Below are 18,219 nucleotides of genomic sequence, written 5' to 3'. Positions count from 1 at the left end.
GGGGGGGGTGGGGGGGGGGGGGGGTGGGGGGGGGGGGGGGTGGGGGGGGGGGGGGGTGGGGGGGGGGGGGGGTGGGGGGGGGGGGGGGTGGGGGGGGGGGGGGGTGGGGGGGGGGGGGGGTGGGGGGGGGGGGGGGTGGGGGGGGGGGGGGGTGGGGGGGGGGGGGGGTGGGGGGGGGGGGGGGTGGGGGGGGGGGGGGGTGGGGGGGGGGGGGGGTGGGGGGGGGGGGGGGTGGGGGGGGGGGGGGGTGGGGGGGGGGGGGGGTGGGGGGGGGGGGGGGTGGGGGGGGGGGGGGGTGGGGGGGGGGGGGGGTGGGGGGGGGGGGGGGTGGGGGGGGGGGGGGGTGGGGGGGGGGGGGGGTGGGGGGGGGGGGGGGTGGGGGGGGGGGGGGGTGGGGGGGGGGGGGGGTGGGGGGGGGGGGGGGTGGGGGGGGGGGGGGGTGGGGGGGGGGGGGGGTGGGGGGGGGGGGGGGTGGGGGGGGGGGGGGGTGGGGGGGGGGGGGGGTGGGGGGGGGGGGGGGTGGGGGGGGGGGGGGGTGGGGGGGGGGGGGGGTGGGGGGGGGGGGGGGTGGGGGGGGGGGGGGGTGGGGGGGGGGGGGGGTGGGGGGGGGGGGGGGTGGGGGGGGGGGGGGGTGGGGGGGGGGGGGGGTGGGGGGGGGGGGGGGTGGGGGGGGGGGGGGGTGGGGGGGGGGGGGGGTGGGGGGGGGGGGGGGTGGGGGGGGGGGGGGGTGGGGGGGGGGGGGGGTGGGGGGGGGGGGGGGTGGGGGGGGGGGGGGGTGGGGGGGGGGGGGGGTGGGGGGGGGGGGGGGTGGGGGGGGGGGGGGGTGGGGGGGGGGGGGGGTGGGGGGGGGGGGGGGTGGGGGGGGGGGGGGGTGGGGGGGGGGGGGGGTGGGGGGGGGGGGGGGTGGGGGGGGGGGGGGGTGGGGGGGGGGGGGGGTGGGGGGGGGGGGGGGTGGGGGGGGGGGGGGGTGGGGGGGGGGGGGGGTGGGGGGGGGGGGGGGTGGGGGGGGGGGGGGGTGGGGGGGGGGGGGGGTGGGGGGGGGGGGGGGTGGGGGGGGGGGGGGGTGGGGGGGGGGGGGGGTGGGGGGGGGGGGGGGTGGGGGGGGGGGGGGGTGGGGGGGGGGGGGGGTGGGGGGGGGGGGGGGTGGGGGGGGGGGGGGGTGGGGGGGGGGGGGGGTGGGGGGGGGGGGGGGTGGGGGGGGGGGGGGGTGGGGGGGGGGGGGGGTGGGGGGGGGGGGGGGTGGGGGGGGGGGGGGGTGGGGGGGGGGGGGGGTGGGGGGGGGGGGGGGTGGGGGGGGGGGGGGGTGGGGGGGGGGGGGGGTGGGGGGGGGGGGGGGTGGGGGGGGGGGGGGGTGGGGGGGGGGGGGGGTGGGGGGGGGGGGGGGTGGGGGGGGGGGGGGGTGGGGGGGGGGGGGGGTGGGGGGGGGGGGGGGTGGGGGGGGGGGGGGGTGGGGGGGGGGGGGGGTGGGGGGGGGGGGGGGTGGGGGGGGGGGGGGGTGGGGGGGGGGGGGGGTGGGGGGGGGGGGGGGTGGGGGGGGGGGGGGGTGGGGGGGGGGGGGGGTGGGGGGGGGGGGGGGTGGGGGGGGGGGGGGGTGGGGGGGGGGGGGGGTGGGGGGGGGGGGGGGTGGGGGGGGGGGGGGGTGGGGGGGGGGGGGGGTGGGGGGGGGGGGGGGTGGGGGGGGGGGGGGGTGGGGGGGGGGGGGGGTGGGGGGGGGGGGGGGTGGGGGGGGGGGACAATTGGCCATGCTGGAAGGGGCTGATGGGAATTGTAGTCCATAACATCTGGAGTGCCAAAGGCTTGCCACCACGGCTCTACCGCTAAGCCATGAATCCCTTTTTTTCCTGACCTTTCCTAAAGCCGACACTCCTCCTCCAATTCCAGTCCCATGTTGACTGGTGTGGAATTTTCCACAGCTGTCTGTACACACGAACAACTGGGTGGACATGACAGGTTGTTCCAATACTATTATCTATCTTGGATATCAGCATCAGTTTTTATTTCGATAAAAGATCAATAAACAAAACAGCAGAACAGTTGAACAAGACTAATTATCGTTACACAGTGGTTCATTTAAAATATAGCAGTTTAGATTTTTTTAAAAAAAAGAATAGTAAAATTATTTGGGGTGCCGTGTGGTTTCCGGGCTGTATGGCCGTGTTCTAGCAGCATTCTCTCCTCACGTTTTGCCTGCATCTGTGGCTGGCATCTTCAGAGGATCTGATGGTAGGAATGGAAAGCAAGTGGAGTATATATATATGGAAAGCAAGTGGAGTATATCTGAATAGAGTAGCCTGGTATGTGAGTCACAGAGAAGTCTGTAGCATGGGAGTAACAATGAAGATAACACAGCCATACAGCCCCGGAAACCACACAGCACCCCAGTGATTCCGGCCATGAAAGCCTTCGACAATACAGTAACATTATTTGTTGAACCTAGCCCTGTTTCACTGTCCCATCGACCAAGCAATCATTCCATGATAACAAATCCTGTTCAGCTGATCGGATACTGATATGTATCTATCCTGGGACAACCTGTTTTCCTACGTCCATTCACAGCTGTGCCTTCACTGCTGCAGAAATGGATCAGCCCAGAGTACCAAATGACATAACCTACACACTGCTTGCATTTCTTCTTTTCCTTACTGCATTGGTTCTAAGTTTAGAAGTGTGAGAACATGAGCCTCTTGCCCCACACAAAGGTTTTCCCTTCTCTGACCAAAGTTCCACAGCCTGAGAAGAGAGAGGCATCAGTACCTCTCCTCGGTTTTACAGCCAGTGGCATAACTAGGGAGGGACTGAGGGGCTGTAGCCCCAGGTGCCAGAGGAGCAGGTCATGATGCAGGTGCTAGACGCAGCAGGCCATCCCTTTTGAGTTCTGGGGGCAGATACACAGTTGAACACTGATCCAGCCAGTGTTTGTTTGGGTTTGCCCCTCCCCAAACTCCACCTGAAATTCAGGAGTGGGGCGGATCTGTTTGATTCTGGACTCACCTTGGCTGGGCCCAGCTTTAAACTACAGGCTTCAAGTCACACTGAACCTAGCATCAAACTGTGCAGTTGGGCTCACTGACTCCAGCTTATTATTATTATTATTATTATTATTATTATTATTATTATTATTATTATTATTATTATTATTATTATTATTATTATTTCAATTTGGTATACAACATGGTATACAATTTTGGTGTACAACATTAACATAAAATACAATAACAAGAGGGGCGAGTAAATAACAACCAATAAATGCCTAACATTAAGAACTCAACCCTATAAACTCTAAAATACTAATTTAATTTAAAACAGTCATTGCTACATTAAATTGGCAAAACCCTTACTTAAAAATCCTCCTAACGAGGGAAGAGGGAAGAGGGGAGCACGGTGGGTCCCAAAGATGTAAAGGGACCCTCACAGGAGAACAGAGGGGGCACAATTCAGCGACTGGTCTCTCCAAAGGCCTGGTGGAACAACTCAGTCTTACAGGCCCTGCGCAAATCGCCGTGATCCCGCAGGGCCAAGACAGCTGGAGGGAGAGTGCTGATGGCTCCGCCATTGTGCTTGACCTGAGCCCTGTTATGGGCAGCTGCATTGATGTTCATAGCAATTTCAGAGTTGTTTTTTTTTTCAGGGTACCTGCAGTTAACTGGGCTTGGTATCATGGTTCTACATAGTTGACTACCCCTGCGGAGCCCCAGGGTGGCAACTTCAGGTTGGAATTGATGGGTAAATCTCTGGTTTCCTAATAGAAATAGTCAGAGGTGGGATCCAGCAGGTTCTCACAGGTTCCGAGAGTAGGTTACTAATTATTTGTGTGTGCCGAGAGGGGGTTACTAATGGGTGATTTTGCCACGTGATTTTTGCCTTAGTTACGCCCCTCCTCTCAGCAGTAGCGCGCAGAACTTGAAGCAGTCTAGCGGGAGGAATCAAGCGCAGTGCGTGGCAGCTCAAGCGCCTGCGCAGCACTCGCTTCCCACTAAGGAATGCCACAGCCCACTTCAGGAATGCTCCTGCCTCTTGATTTCGTCGTTAATGCCCCGCCATGCCCCTACCAGTCTCTATTTGGCGCTACGCCACAGTTTGAATCCCACCACCATGGGAACCTGTTACTAAAATTTTTGGATCCCACCACTGGAAATAGTGGCAAGGGCAAGGAGTACCAAGGGCAAGGAGTACCAAAGATCACATTGTTCTGCTTACTCCAGAATGGGCATTGAGGACTCTAATGACACAAAGGTGATTTTTTTCTCGCTCCTTTTCCACCTGGTAGAGTTGCTGGAACTACAAAAACATGGAAGAAAGTCCCCTTCTGGTCCTTCCAATGCAGATGCAGCTCATCTAGGTGGACCTCAATGCTCTAGCTCAGTATAATTGCTTAACATGTTCGTATGACGAGTATCATTGGAGGGAATGTGGATTTGGTACACAGCGATGGCGCACCATAGCGGTCAGCCCATTCGTCTGCAGATATACTGTGTGCAATACACTTTGATAACAGGAAAGCGGACTCTAGCGAACAACAAGGTAATGTTTGAAGCTTTTTCTCTGTGGGGGAAAAGGGAGGAAGATTTGTCCTCACCAAACTACAGCTCCCAGAGTTATTTGCAGGAAGCCATGACCGTGGTAAAAATATTTTGAATTCATTCAGGAAAAGGGTTCTGCAAAGTAAACTCATCCCCACCAAGGGCGGTTTTGGGAGTGCTACTGGATTAGTCACCAGTATTCCGGGACCAGATTCCAACCCTCTTCCTTTAAATGTTTTTTTAAGATTAGCTAAATGGGGGCAGATTGGATTGCAACCTCCCCATAAGAGTGGAGGTCGACAACTTTTTTGAGCCTGTGGGCATCTTTGAAATTTGGGCACGATGTGTTGGGCGCCGCCGCAAAATGACGGCAACAAGAGGCGGCCCCGGCGACAAAATGGCTGCTACAAAAGGTGGACTCGGTTACAAAATGGCTGCCACTGTGCCACAGCATAAATATAGTCACCTAGGCTGATTCCGCATGGGCCAAAAACAGCAGTGTGAAAATGCACCGTTTTAAACCCTTTTACACCATTTTCACACTGTTTTCACACTGCTGTTTTTGGCCCATGTGGAATCAGCCCTAGTGAAGATCCGTGCACTATGGTGGCGGCTGCCTCCAAACCAATGTTTTTACAAATTGACACAGCCAATAAAATTCCCAACGGCAAACCAAAAGCTATGGGCAGCAAAAGCCCCACCAGGTCCCATGCACTTTCTACAAATACTTGGTGGGCGCTGAGAAATGCGTCAGTGTGCCCCACTGTGCCCCGGGACACCCCACTCATTGAGCCTGCATCATCTTGCTGTGCAGGTTGGACACATTTTTGTTTCATGCAAACACAAATGTATCAAAAGGGAGTGGGAATGTGGTGTGTGCGTGCGTGCCCAATCCACTATTATTATTATTATTATTATTATTATTATTATTATTATTATTATTATTATTATTATTATTATTATTATTATTATTATTTCAATTTAATAGACCGCCCTACCCCCAAAGGGCTCAGGGCGGTTTATAAAACAATCAATATTTAAATACATCAAATAGTTTCATAAGAACATAAGAACAAGCCAGATGGATCAGACCAGAGTCCATCTAGTCCAGCTCTCTGCTACTCGCAGTGGCCCACCAGGTGCCTTTGGGAGCTCACGTGCAGGAAGTGAAAGCAATGGCCATCTGCGGCTGTTGCTCCCGAGCACCTGGACTGTTAAGGCATTTGCAGTCTCAGATCAATTAAAACAATAAATAAATTAAACATTAAAACACTAGCAGCAGTGATCTTCCACAATTAAAATAAGTAGATGATGTCCGGCATTAACCCCCCGGGAGGGGACTGGCCAATATTCAGTCAGCAGATGACAAAGCTGTAAAGAGCAACAAAGAATGTAAAGAGCTGTAAAGAGCAGCAATGGGGGTTATCTATTGTATACACTATACCAGAGCAATCTTTTCCCACCTCTTGTGTTTATATAAGATGGTTTAGCCCAGGGCTGTCCAACTCTGGCACTTCAGATGTTCATGGACTACAATTCCCATCAGCCCCTGCTGGCACCCCTGGTTCAGCTTCTTGGGGTGGAGTTCTGCTCAGTTGGTTCTATTTGGTAATTAGAATGGCCGGAGCTCCATTTGTGTATCTCCTTGCTAATAAAGGAATGTTGTTTGGAATACATGATCCGCCTCTGCTGTGTGAATCTTAAACCGGGGACTGGAACTAGTATCCTATTCCTGATTTGCACGCTAAAGGGTACGTCACATGCACAGTGAACTCTGGAACACAAGCAGATGATCAGGATAGCGGCAAGAGAAAATTTGAAGTGGCTTCATATCTGTCTGAAGCGGGTTGTGACTCATGGAAACTCATGCTGAAATAAACATCCATCTTTATGGTACTGTCAGACTTTGGCTTTTATTTTGCTACGGCAGACTAACACGGTCACCCCCTTGGCATTCCATGCAGCAACCACGAGACGTGCCCTGTTTCTCATTTGTAGTAGAATAACTTCTCGTACCAGTTTTATTTATTGCTCTCCTTTCTTGGGAGTTTCCAGAGGGGGGGGGGGGGGGCTGGCCATACTGGAAACAGCATGCGAGTCTAGATGGATCTTGCCTCCATTTCTCCTTTGCCTGCACATGCAAGAACCTCTCAGGACGGGAAGAGAAAGGGGACATTTGAACCACTACCAACAGCTCCCTTAAAATATGGTGAAGTTTTTTCTCTCTCCAGAGCTCATTCTCTGCCGGCAAGGAAGCCAAAGAAAACTGAAAATTAAGTGGAATCTGTTTGGACATGTCCAGGTGAAGCCGCCAGTCATTAGGAACAAACAGCTCTTGCCAGATCAGCTACGTGCAATTACGCTCTTCCAAAACCGTTGAAATCAATATACTAAGAAGGGTGTGACTGTGTAGAATTGCAGTTGTACACTGCAGTGATTCAGATGCTTGTGTGTCGTGGTGGGGAAGGCTGAAAGGAGGCCACGTGACTAAAATCGGGCGAAGGGTCGTGGCTCAGTGGCAAAGCATTGGTCTGGTATGCAAAAGATGCCCAGTTTAATCCTGCTGTTTCCAGTTTCACGTATGTTTATGTAGGTACTCACAAACATGCAAAGATGTTTTTCTCTGTTTTACTGATTTCATACCTGAAATCTGCCTTGGTATAGAAAACAGGCCGATTCACTGTCCGAAGGAAGATTGCTGTTGGTCCAGGCCCACTGAATTGCATTATTGCATTTTTTTTTTCAGGTGAGTTGTGAGAACGGAAGAAAAGCTGCGGGAAAATGAAGAAAGGGAGCAAATGGAAAGGCAAGCAGAAAGTAGCCAAGCCACAAAAGAAATGCCTGGGTTCGGTTTTTAATTTTGTTATTTCTGCAAGATGCCGTCAAAAGAAAGAAAAAGAGAGAGAAGGTTCTTTGCAGATGCTCAAAGTATTTTGGTAGTGCAGTCATTTCTAGCCAGAATGGAAAGGCTTTCTGTGCATGCTCAGAATCCCTTTGCCATAAAGTCACGGAACAGCAAACAAACAAACCGGCTCTGTTCCACAGGGAAATGGCTCTATAGCAGTGATGGCTCTATAGCAGTGAACCTTTTCGAGACTGAGTGCCCAAATTGCAACCCAAAACCCACTTACCGGTATTTATCGCAAAGTGCCAACACAGTAATTTAACCGGAATACTGAGGTTTTCGTTTAGAAAAAACGGTTGGCTCCGAGGCGTGCATTACTCAGGAGTAAGCTTGGTGGTAGTTGATGGCTTTGCTTTGAAGCAACTGTGCAACTCTTCCAAGGGGTGAATCACGACCCTAAGAGGGTTTACTCAGAAGCAAGCCCCATTCCCACTGCTTTAGTTTAACTGCACTTGACAGGGTTACCTACACTGCTTCCCCAAAGCTAAGTCTTAGGTTTAATGCTAATAATCGAGCCCAGTGACCCAGGCCAGCCTAGATGTGTGTGTGTAGGGGGGCACTCTGCATGTGCCCATAGAGAGGGCTCTGAGTGTAGGTTCGCCATCACTGCTCTATAGCATAAGCTCAGAACTACTCTGCCAGAAATGTGGAAAAGTGCTAGGAGCAGTGTAGAGCACAGAAGAGACAATTGCAGTTAAAATTCCAATAGTGTTCCGAACCTAACCCCCTAGGAGTACCCACAAGCCATTTCAGGTGTCAACCACCTTTAGTACAAATCAGAATAGACCCCCACACCACCCTGAATTCAATACTGGGCACCAGTGCGCAAAGAGTGCACATTTATGGAACAATCTGGGAAGTTTATCCAGGGTTCTTCACTGGGCAGATCAGGTTGCAGGTTTCTGATGGCTGAAGACCCTTCACCCTTATTCTCGAGGCCACTCTCAGTTTGTGTGGGGTCACCGGGAGACTTAATAAGGCTAAGAGGAAGACCACCAGCCCTCCATCTGGCCCCAGTATTCTTTGCAACAAAAAAAATAGGGGGTTGCTTAGCAGATGAGTCAGTAGTAAGGAAGGGAATTTCCCAAAGGGAAAGAACTCAAGAACTATTTCCATAGTACCATGGTCAGCATCTTGTTTGGCTCTTGCTGGAAAGGAAAAGGGGGGGGGGGCAGGAGGAGACAAGGCCAAATGGGGGGAGGGCATATGCTCTTAAGAGCGTGAAGGTAGCCAGAACCCCACATGTGAGATGTGGAGTGCAATTCATATGCATGCCCCCCCCCCCCCATTGCAATTCATTTGCGTGTTTCCCTCCCATTGCACACACTGGTTGGGCTGTTAGCGGGGGTGAACCGAACCACATTCGGGATTGTGCGTTTTAGGTAAAAAAAGATTCACTTGATGACTTTCCATGACATTTGAGTTGCACTCGCTGGCTGATGGCGCCAGTCCGTGTTGCATTGAATGTGACATAAGGGGAGGACATACTGACATGCGCACTCGGAAAAGTCCCAAATCCTAGTACGCGCTGCTTCGTCCTCACGTTCTTAAAGCCCCAACTCGTAGACACCCCAGTCTTCCAGGCTTGTGCCTGTCCCGCGGAACGCGCCTTCCCATTGGCTCCGAGCACTGCAAGTCTCCTCCAATGTGGACTAGCCTGAATGACCTCATTCCTCGGCCACCCCGGGCGAGGATTGGCGGCCGCTGGCTCCGCCTTTTCGGCCCCACGTGGGGAGGAGATCCCGGTCCGGCCGCTGATTGGCCGCGGCGCTGTCGGCGGCGGCTCCGCTGTTGCTGAGAGGAAGCGAGAGGGGCCCGGCCAGGGCAAGAGAGGCCAGGAGCGGACCGCGGGTGAGTGGATGAATATGCTAATGACATGCAAATTACATTCAAATGATCCACTCCGGAGGGGACCCGAGAGGGGAACGAAGTCCACCCGCCCCCACTCACACACCTCAGGAGTTCTACTTTGCAGCTCCGAGGGGGGAGGGGAGGGGATTGAAGAGTCACCCGAAGGGCGGATGGGAGTTGTAGTCTTTCCTCAGTATAGCCTACAGGGTGGGTAGCCTCTGTGGACCACCAATCCCATAAGGCCTTGTGCGGCCCTGTTAAAAAATGCCCTGGCGCCGAAAAGCATGATGGGTGACATAGTCCTCTTACTTTTGCGCCCCCCCCCCTTGGGAAGGAAGTGCTGGTCTTTAATACTATTGTTCCCATGAGGCACCCCGGCGTCCTCACCGTCTTGAAAAAACTGGCGCGCGGTGCTTCACGGGAGTTGTAGTTTCTTGCGTGAAAATGCCCAGCGACCTCGATGACAGCCTGGACTACAAGGGCAGCGGGGTCTTCTGCGCCGACAGCTCCCAGTGGGTGACGGCTTCACCGCAAAGCAAGATGGGAATTGGCGTCTTTGCCTGGCTACGGTTTGGCCATATTGAGTAGGGAGAACAGTCTTAAGAAGTAGATGTCCCATGAGGCACCGTGTCTTCTTTTTTCCTCCGCTCCTTGTCTTGAGGCATCCTGGGAATGAAAGTTTTTTTGTCAGCATTGAACGGATTGATTAGCCTATAGGGGGTCTTGGAGAACTACATATCCCATGAGCCTGGACGGAGCCAAGTCTTCCTGTTCTCCTAGCGCCAGGTAAACAAGTTCTGTATTCTTGGCTCCACCCCATTTTTCCTATTGGATACTGTATGTGGAGCTTCGCCTACTTCTTCTCTCCTTCAATTCGCCATAGGCTACTGTAACCGCTCTTCTCAGGCGAGTGGCAGGCATATTTTAAAGAGGTAACCTCCCCATCTCGGCACTGATAGGCTACACTGGATGGCCGTCTTGAGAGGTGGGCTAATGCGCAAGCCCTGCCGACTTGCTATTGGCGGACGTGAAAATCTGTCACTTAGTTGTGGGCGCTGATTGGACGGCCGTTCCAGCTGGTCCAGATTCATTCACCATTTTGTCTGCTGGAGTAAAAGGGGCTCGGAGGGGCCGAGAGGGGCTCGGGCTGGACCATCGCAGGCAGGGGGGAGGGGAGGATTGGACTGTACCAAGGCTCCTTGGATAGGGGTGGGTTCCGGCGTTCCGAACTCCACGGAAAGGGGAACATTCAGGTAAGGGGGTTTGGGAAGTGCCAACTGTAGTGCCCCCCATGGAGGAGGCAATGGGGAGAGCCACGAAGGGCAACATCTGCAAAGAACCCTGCAAAGAGGGGGCAGGGTGCATCAACTTTGCTCCCCCAGTTAGATTCTGGGCGGCACCAACTCTAATATCAAAAAATGGGGAGGGGGTCCAGGGGTCTCTTAACCACTTTCTATGCATCATAACTTTGTTCGGCTCTCCCCTGCACAGGGAGCTTGCATGCAGCGAGATGCCTATTTCGGGGGTCCAGAAACGGTGGTAGGGACTTTGCCCCCTACCTGAAGACCCCTGGTCCCAGGAAAGCAGGCATGGAGGTAGGGGCTTTGGGTGGGTGGGGGGGAATGAATAATATGGCCTGAAGATGAGAACGGGAGGGGGCATTCAGCGATCCCAGCACAGGTTCTGACGAGATCGCTAAGAAGGCCAGGCAAGTACGTGTGCAAGGAAGAAGGGAAGGAATTGCATAAGAGGGGAGGGTCTTAGGGAAGTGCTGGAGGAAGGAGAGTATGGAGGGGGTGAGAACGCTTGGCAAGGACACCTGGCTGCAGGTGGTCCGGTATCCAGGCTTGGGAGATGGGAGCTGTTTGTACCTCCTTGACTTTAGGCAAGGGAGAGGGGTGGGCAGCACTGGATGACTCTGGAGGGGGGAGGGGTGGGAGGTGGAAAAAAATCCTTCCAAACATTTCCTGCATGGAGGGGGGAGGGATCAGGCTAAAATGAACAAGGAAGGTCTGGCCATGCAGAATTTTTACCAGGTGGTGATTTTTACACTGCAGATGTCAAGCTTCAGGCCCGAGGATCAGGAAAGCCATCAGCAAGGAAGAGTGCCCTTAAGCATGCACAGAGTACCGCTCCCCTTGGAGAAACTGGGGTCTGTGCCTGTGCACATGCAGTTAGAGAGGACTTTGGAGGCCTTTTCTTTCAGAAGGGAAAGGAAGGGGCATGTTCCAGGAATCCGGAAACTCCGTGGCTGTGGAGAATTGGGGATGACCCTCTCTTGAAGTAGCTGCCATTTGCAGAATGGCGCCCCATCTCTGTGTGTGGCGGGTTGGGGTGGGGGGTGGGGGTGGGAGGCTGGAATGATAAAACTCAATTTGTTCTGCAGCCAGACCTTGAGACTGTTCAGCTGCCCTCTGTGTTTTTCCAAGAAACCTCTTGTCCCTCCCTTTTTTCGAGGGGGGGGGGCAGGAAGAGTAGAATGGAAGATTGCTGGATTTGATCCTGCTTGACTAAGTTAGTGGAAGGGTTTGTGATCATTTAAACATTCCTGTGTGAGTAAGATTTGTGTGTGGGGGGGAATTCCTTAGGAGAGTTTCCAGCAAATGCCTGTTTCTATTTTGGAGAAGACGATAACCTTCCACATAAGGTTGCCCCCGTTTATTCCTGCAGAACTTGAGGTGCTAGATTCTGTTGCAGCAAGAACAGAACCTGCTCTAAGCCTAGTTTGTGCATGAGCTGAGCTTGAAAAATCAAACTATTTGCATGCAGTCTCTTGGGGAGATTTGATTTTTAATTTTTAATTGGCTACTTGATGTCAGGATGGGAATTAGTAGCCTGTGGTCTTCACAAAGCTGGGGAGGGGAGAAACTGGCTTGCAATCTGGCCCTATCCTAACACCCAGTTGCAAGGGATTCACCCTCCCTATTCTAGATGTGGGATTCTTTGTGTGTGAGCAAAACCACGGGCAGATGACTCTTTAACCCCTTCTCCCCTCTGGCGTTAACAGCAAGGGCAATTCAACCAGGGCTCCTTCCTTGTGCAGTGTCTCTGTCCCTTCTGCCTTGGGTGGTGCACAGGGAAGGTTCCCTCAGGACTTCTGTGGGTGTCGACCTTGTGAAGGGGAGAAACTGAATTGGCTGGCCTCAACTCTTGCTCCATTTAAAATACAACTCCTGGCTGAATTAAAATCACCAACCAAGGCCCTAACTCAGGGGTGTCCAACTCTGGCACTTCCGATGTTCATGGAGTACAATTCCCATCAGCCCCAATTGGCCATGCCAGAAGGGGCTGATGGGAATTGTAGTCCATGAACATCTGAAGCACCAGAGTTGGACACTTCTGCCCTAACTAAAAAAAATGGCTGCAAATGAGTTTCAGATACCTGTTTTGTTGGGGTTTTATTTGGTATGTAGGACTTTTGGTCTAGTCTCAATCAAGGGTCGCTCTGCACATGCTGAGCATTGGTTGATGTTTCTTAAGAGCAGGGGTCTTCAAACTATGGCCAGGTGTTCATGGACTACAATTCCCATCAGCCCCTGCCAGCATGGCCAAGTGGTAGGACTCGTGGGAATTGTAGTCTATGAACATCTGGAGGGCCATAGTTTGAAGACCCCTGCTTAAGAGGGACGTACAGACAAAAGAATCTTTCCCCTAGAATGCACAGGTTTTCCTACCTGTGTTTTCCTACCTGTGATCATACACTTGACATGAGGATGAAGGGACGGGGTGGCAAGGGAATGTAATTCAGGGCTGTTGGTCTCCTGTGTTTCTTAGCAGAGGGGTCGTGGCTCCGTGGTTGAGCACCTGCTTGCCACGCACAAGGTCCCAGGTCCAATCTTTCTCAAAAGGTCAGGCAGTGGGTGATACGAAAGAGATTTCCCAGAGATGCCAACTGGAGTGGACAATATTAACCGTGACAGCTCGTTGATCCAATTTGGTGCAACTTGGGGTTTTTGTATGCACAACTGAGAAATTGTGCGTGTACGAGGGGGATTCTCTTTCAGGGATGCATGCGGCTGCTGTACGCTAAATTAGATCATTGGCCCATCAGAGTCAGTGCGGGCTACTCAGACTGGCAGGGTCTCTCCAGGGGCTCAGGAGGAGGTCTTTCACGTCACCTACTGACTGAGCCCTTTTAACTGGAGCGGCTGGGGATTGAACCCTGGATCTTCTGCGTGACAAGCGATGATCTACGGATGAGCCACAGCCCTCCTCCCTTCATGGGGAGGGCACTGGTAGCGCCCAAGAAAAGGAGGAGAAATGGAAACAACATTGGCAGAGGTGGGAGGGCAAAAAACAAGAGGCCGACTAGGATGGAGGGCGGGGTGGTATTGTTGGTGGAGAACTGAGATTTGGGCTGCCATATGGTTGTAGTGAACACACATGAAGCGGCCTTATAGTGGACCAGAGCCAGGGGTCTGCAGCCCGCGGCTCTCCAGATGTTCATGGACTACAAATCCCATCAGCCTCTGGCCATGCTGGCAGGGGCTGATAGGATTTGTAGTCCATGAACATCTGGAGAGCCGTGGGCTGCAGACCCCTGGACCAGACCCTTGGTTCCTCAAGGTCGGTATTGTCTGCTGAAACGGGCAGCTGTTCTCCAGGGTCTCAGGTGGTGGGCTGCAGATGGTGGGGATAGAACCTGGCACCTTTGGCATGCCAAGCAGATGCTCTACCACCGAGCCACAGGCCCTCCCTATGAGCACTGAGCTCTGGCAAGTCCTTTAACCCTTCATTCTGCATTTCTCTCCTTAGCTCCCCGAGTCCAAACCCAGACTGAGGGGAAGATGAAACCGGTGAAGAAGGTGGCCTGCTCCTCCTCTTCGAGCACCAGCGCCAGCAGCAGCCGCTCTCCGCCCTCCACCCGCGCCAAAGCCCAGAAGCGCAAGACAGCCCTCGAGGAGGGGCCTAAACCCGACGAGGGGGGAGGGGAGGAGGCTCCCGATCAGCCCTCCGTGTTTGCGGGGGCCCGGTGCCTGCAAGTGAAGATGGACCCTAGCCTGCGTGAGTTGGTGGGCGCGCACAATGACCCCTACAAGCTGCCCGAAGGCGACGGAGAGCCTGGGGTGGAGGCCTGTCTGCTGGAGGCCTCGCCGAACCGCAAAACGGCTGCTTTCAAAGGGCGCGCGCCCTGCAGGAAGTATCCAGGGGGCGAGGAATCCAATGGCAGCGAGGGTTTGGCAGTTCCAGCGGAGGATGAACCCCAGCGCTGTCCCTCCTCCAGCACGGATACGGCCAGCGAGCACTCTGCCGACGAGAACGACAAAGGGATGGGAGACTTGTGGTCAGTGCCCCCGAACGAGTACGACTTGCGGCAGTTGCGCTCCCAGAGAGTGTTAGCTCAGCGGGACGGGATCTTTCAACCGGCTATAGTGAAGCAGATCCGTCGGGGGCAGGACTTGGGGGTGCAGTTTATCTCCGACCGTGCCATGGCATACTACGAAGGGGCACTGGGTTCCGGCACTGTGGATGTGGTCCTTGATGCCACGCCCCCACAGGCTGCTTTGACAGTGGGCACGGCGGTCTGCGCTTGTGTGGACTCTGAGGAGACGGCGTATCGGGAAGGCGCCGTGGTCGAAGTGAGCGCGAAACCGCCCTCGTACAAAGTACTCTTTGCACGTCCTGTGGTCCTTCCTGGCACCACTGTTGCCCGTAAAGACTCCTCATGGGTACCACGCTCCGCCCTGCGACTTCTGCGGCCGCCTTGGTGGTCCGGATCCCTCCCTGATGATAACAAACAACCCGAGAAGCCCCCTCCCTTGCCGGAAGAGGAAGAGGTGGCTTTGGCTCTTCCGTGCCCGGAGCCAAAGCAGCCGGAAGACGCGGAGGTCTCTAAGATCAGTGCTGGGGTGCGGGGGGAGGAGAAGTCCGTGGTTGTACCCCCGCAGATTCTGTCGCCTCCCAAGTCGCCCGCGTTCCCTCGCCTCCCCGAGCAGCCGTCACCTCTGCTGAGCCCGGAAGCGAGCGGGAGCCGCAGCAGCAGCGTGATGTCCGTAGACAAGTGCAGCACTCCGGGCTCCTCTCGCTCCCGCACGCCCCTCACGGCCGCCCAGCAGAAGTACAAGAAAGGGGACGTGGTGTGCACCCCGAACGGCATCCGTAAGAAGTTCAATGGCAAGCAGTGGCGGCGGCTGTGCTCGCGGGAGGGCTGCATGAAAGAGTCACAGAGGCGCGGCTACTGTTCCCGCCACCTCTCCATGCGCACCAAGGAGATGGAGAGCCTTTCCGAGGGACGGGCCAGTGGGCTGCGAGAGGGTAGCGCTGAATTCGACTGGGACGAGACCTCTCGGGACAGTGAGACCAGCAGCGCTCGAGGGGACTCGCGGCCCCGCCTGGTGGCCCCGGCTGACTTGTCACGGTTTGAGTTTGACGAGTGCGAGGCGGCTGTCATGCTGGTCTCCCTGGGGAGCTCTCGCTCCGGCACCCCCTCCTTCTCTCCCGTCTCCAACCAGTCCCCCTTCTCGCCTGCGCCGTCGCCATCTCCCTCCCCGCTCTTCGGCTTCCGTCCGGCCAGTTTCAGCCCCATCAACGCATCGCCTGTGATCCAGCGGGCAGCCGCACGCAGTCGCCACGTCAGCGCCAGCACCCCCAAGGGGGTAGGGGGTGCGGTGCTGAGCCCGGAGATGCTGCACCATGCTGCTCCCCGGGAGCGCCACCATTCCGGGATCTTGTCCACTTTCCAGACCAACCTGACTTTCACGGTCCCGATGAGCCCCAGCAAACGGAAAGCCGACTCCCACCACAGCAGTACCGGATCGGCGGCCGACTTCCATAAGACTGACAGCCTTGACTCGGGGGTGGAGTCTGTCTCGCATACGCCTACCCCCTCCACACCTGCCGGCTTCCGGGCTGTGTCACCTGCGGGCGCAGGGTCTTTCTCCTCCCGCTCCCAGCAGGCTTCTCCGCTCCTGCTGGTGCCGCCGCTGGCTGGGTTGACCTCTGACCCCAGCCCCTCTGTGCGTCGTGTCCCGGCTGTGCAGAGGGACTCCCCTGTCATTGTGCGCAACCCGGATGTTCCGTTGCCCTCCAAGTTCACCGAGAAACCTCTGGAAGGACGGGTGGGCAGCCCCCGAATGGTCAAGGCCGGCTCCAAGGAGCACCTGGCAGGCAAAGGACAACTGCAGGTGCCGGTGCCCATTAATGTGGGTCGGACTCTGCCTTCTAGCCAGCCTAGTGCAACCTCTGCCCCTGAACAGGTCCCGCCCATTTTCAGTGTCTCCTCCCCCTTCCAACCAGTTGCTTTCCATCCTTCTCCAGCCGCCCTGTTACCTGTCATCGTCCCTGGCGAGTACACCAGCCACCCCGCTCCCAAGAAGGAGATTATTATGGGAAGACCCGGCACAGGTAAGGGATCTCCTGTTACTACTAGTAGCGACTTGTATCTCTGCTTCCTTGCGTGGATCACTTTGGAATCAGTTCTGATCAAAGTGACCGTAAACATTCCAACACCTGGCGGACGTGCAGCTTCGTAAGAAGCGCTTTCTTATCTCGGATCTACCTGAAGAAGCTGGAGTCTCTGTCTTGATGAAGAAAGTATGTCTTGTGTTGTGGTCACCCAGCCGTCAAGCAGTTTGTTGTGGATTTTCAGGGCTTGATTTCAGGGTGGATTTTCAGGGCTCGAGGTTTTCATGCTTACACTGTTGCGTACATTTTATATTGCAGTGGTGGCGAACCTATGGCACGGGGGCCAGAGGTGGCACTCAGATCCCTTTTTGTGGGCACACGTGCCCAGAGTTCGTCATGTAAGGGGGGCAGAAAATCACCCCCCCCACACACACACATCTATGCTGGCCTGGGCACGATCCTTTACCTGGGAGTAAGCTCGGTTGCTGGCAATGGGGCTTGCTTCTGAGTAAACCCTCCAAGGGTAGTAATTCACCCATTCAAAGTGTTGCATGGTTGCTTCACCAAGCTTACTGCCTCGAAGCCAACTGTTTTTTCTAAACTAAAGCCTCAGTATTCGGGTTAAATTGCCGTATTGGCACTGCGATAAATAAGTGGGTTTTGGGTTGCAATTTGGGCACTCGGTCTCGAAAAGGTTCTCCATCACTGTTATATTGTATTGATATGACATGAGCAGCCCCAGGCCCGAAAGAGAGGGGTGATATAGAAAACTAATCGACCAATCGATTGGGTTGTGTGCTGTCTGGCAAGTCTTTTTCCCCCTCGATCGGCGCGGGGAGAAAGGGGCCTGCTTCGCAGGGGATGGTGGTCTGGCAGACGCATTAAAGGCTTTGCAAATCAGAAGTGCTGAGAAAACAAAGTAGGAATGGAGATTTCACGTTTCTGTTTTTCTTGAGGCAGCAACACACAACAGTGCAGTTTGGGTGGGGGGGTTTGCCTTCCGCCAGTCCTTCCCCAACAGTCTGGGCGGAAAAACAGCTGCCACAGCTAAGGAGATTTCAGAAGGGAGTGTAAAAAGTCCTTTTTTGTTTTGGTTTGTAGCCCAGCTTCCCCCTAAGGCTAAAGGCACGTGATGGTGTTTTCTTAGGCAATCCTGGGGAAGTTCTCTCTCAGCTTCACTCTCTTGCGTTTTGCTTGTAACTTCTCTGCCCATCTTATTTTCCTGCATCTCGTTCTGCCCCCGATCTCTCTTGCTGAACCTCCTTCCTTAACGGCCACTTCCTCCCTGGATCTATTCCGGTTATTTTTTGTTTTTTGTTTTAACATTGCTTCATACCCCACTTCTCTTTGGAACTCTGTGCTGCTTAGGATCTTAAACCAGGGTTCTCCAACCTACGGCCCTTCAGATGTTCATGGAGTACGATTCCCATCAGCCCCTGCTAGCATGGCCCTGGTTTGGCGGAGCTGATGGAAATCATAGTCCATGAACATCTGGAGGGCGGTAGGTTGGAGACTCCTGATCAAAACAGAGCTCAGAAGTGTATTTATTTATTACAGTATTTATACCTTGCCTTTTCTCTTGGTTCAAGGTGGCAAAAA

General features: G+C 55.2%; 1 protein-coding gene across 2 annotated transcripts in view; it reads left to right on the top strand.

Moving 5' to 3' along the window:
- The first annotated feature begins 10,041 nt into the window (after positions 1 to 10,041).
- CIC (capicua transcriptional repressor) overlaps positions 10,042 to 18,219 on the top strand; it is a 57,548-nt gene continuing 49,370 nt past the window's right edge. Inside the window, exons 1-2 of one of the 2 annotated variants that reach the window (XM_048500027.1) lie at positions 10,042 to 10,062; positions 14,032 to 16,620. In XM_048500027.1, the coding sequence (XP_048355984.1) occupies positions 14,064 to 16,620 (2,557 nt within the window). In that variant the 5' untranslated portion in view covers positions 10,042 to 10,062; positions 14,032 to 14,063. Of the gene's footprint in view, positions 10,063 to 10,419; positions 10,530 to 14,031; positions 16,621 to 18,219 lie in introns of those variants that run through there. The other variant, XM_048500026.1, reaches the window with a different exon arrangement.

This window comes from Sphaerodactylus townsendi, linkage group LG06, assembly GCF_021028975.2.
Source record: "Sphaerodactylus townsendi isolate TG3544 linkage group LG06, MPM_Stown_v2.3, whole genome shotgun sequence".
NCBI classification, from domain to species: Eukaryota; Metazoa; Chordata; class Lepidosauria; order Squamata; family Sphaerodactylidae; genus Sphaerodactylus; species Sphaerodactylus townsendi.
Note: the sequence above shows the minus strand (reverse complement) of the source record. Positions and strands in the feature narration are given on the sequence as shown.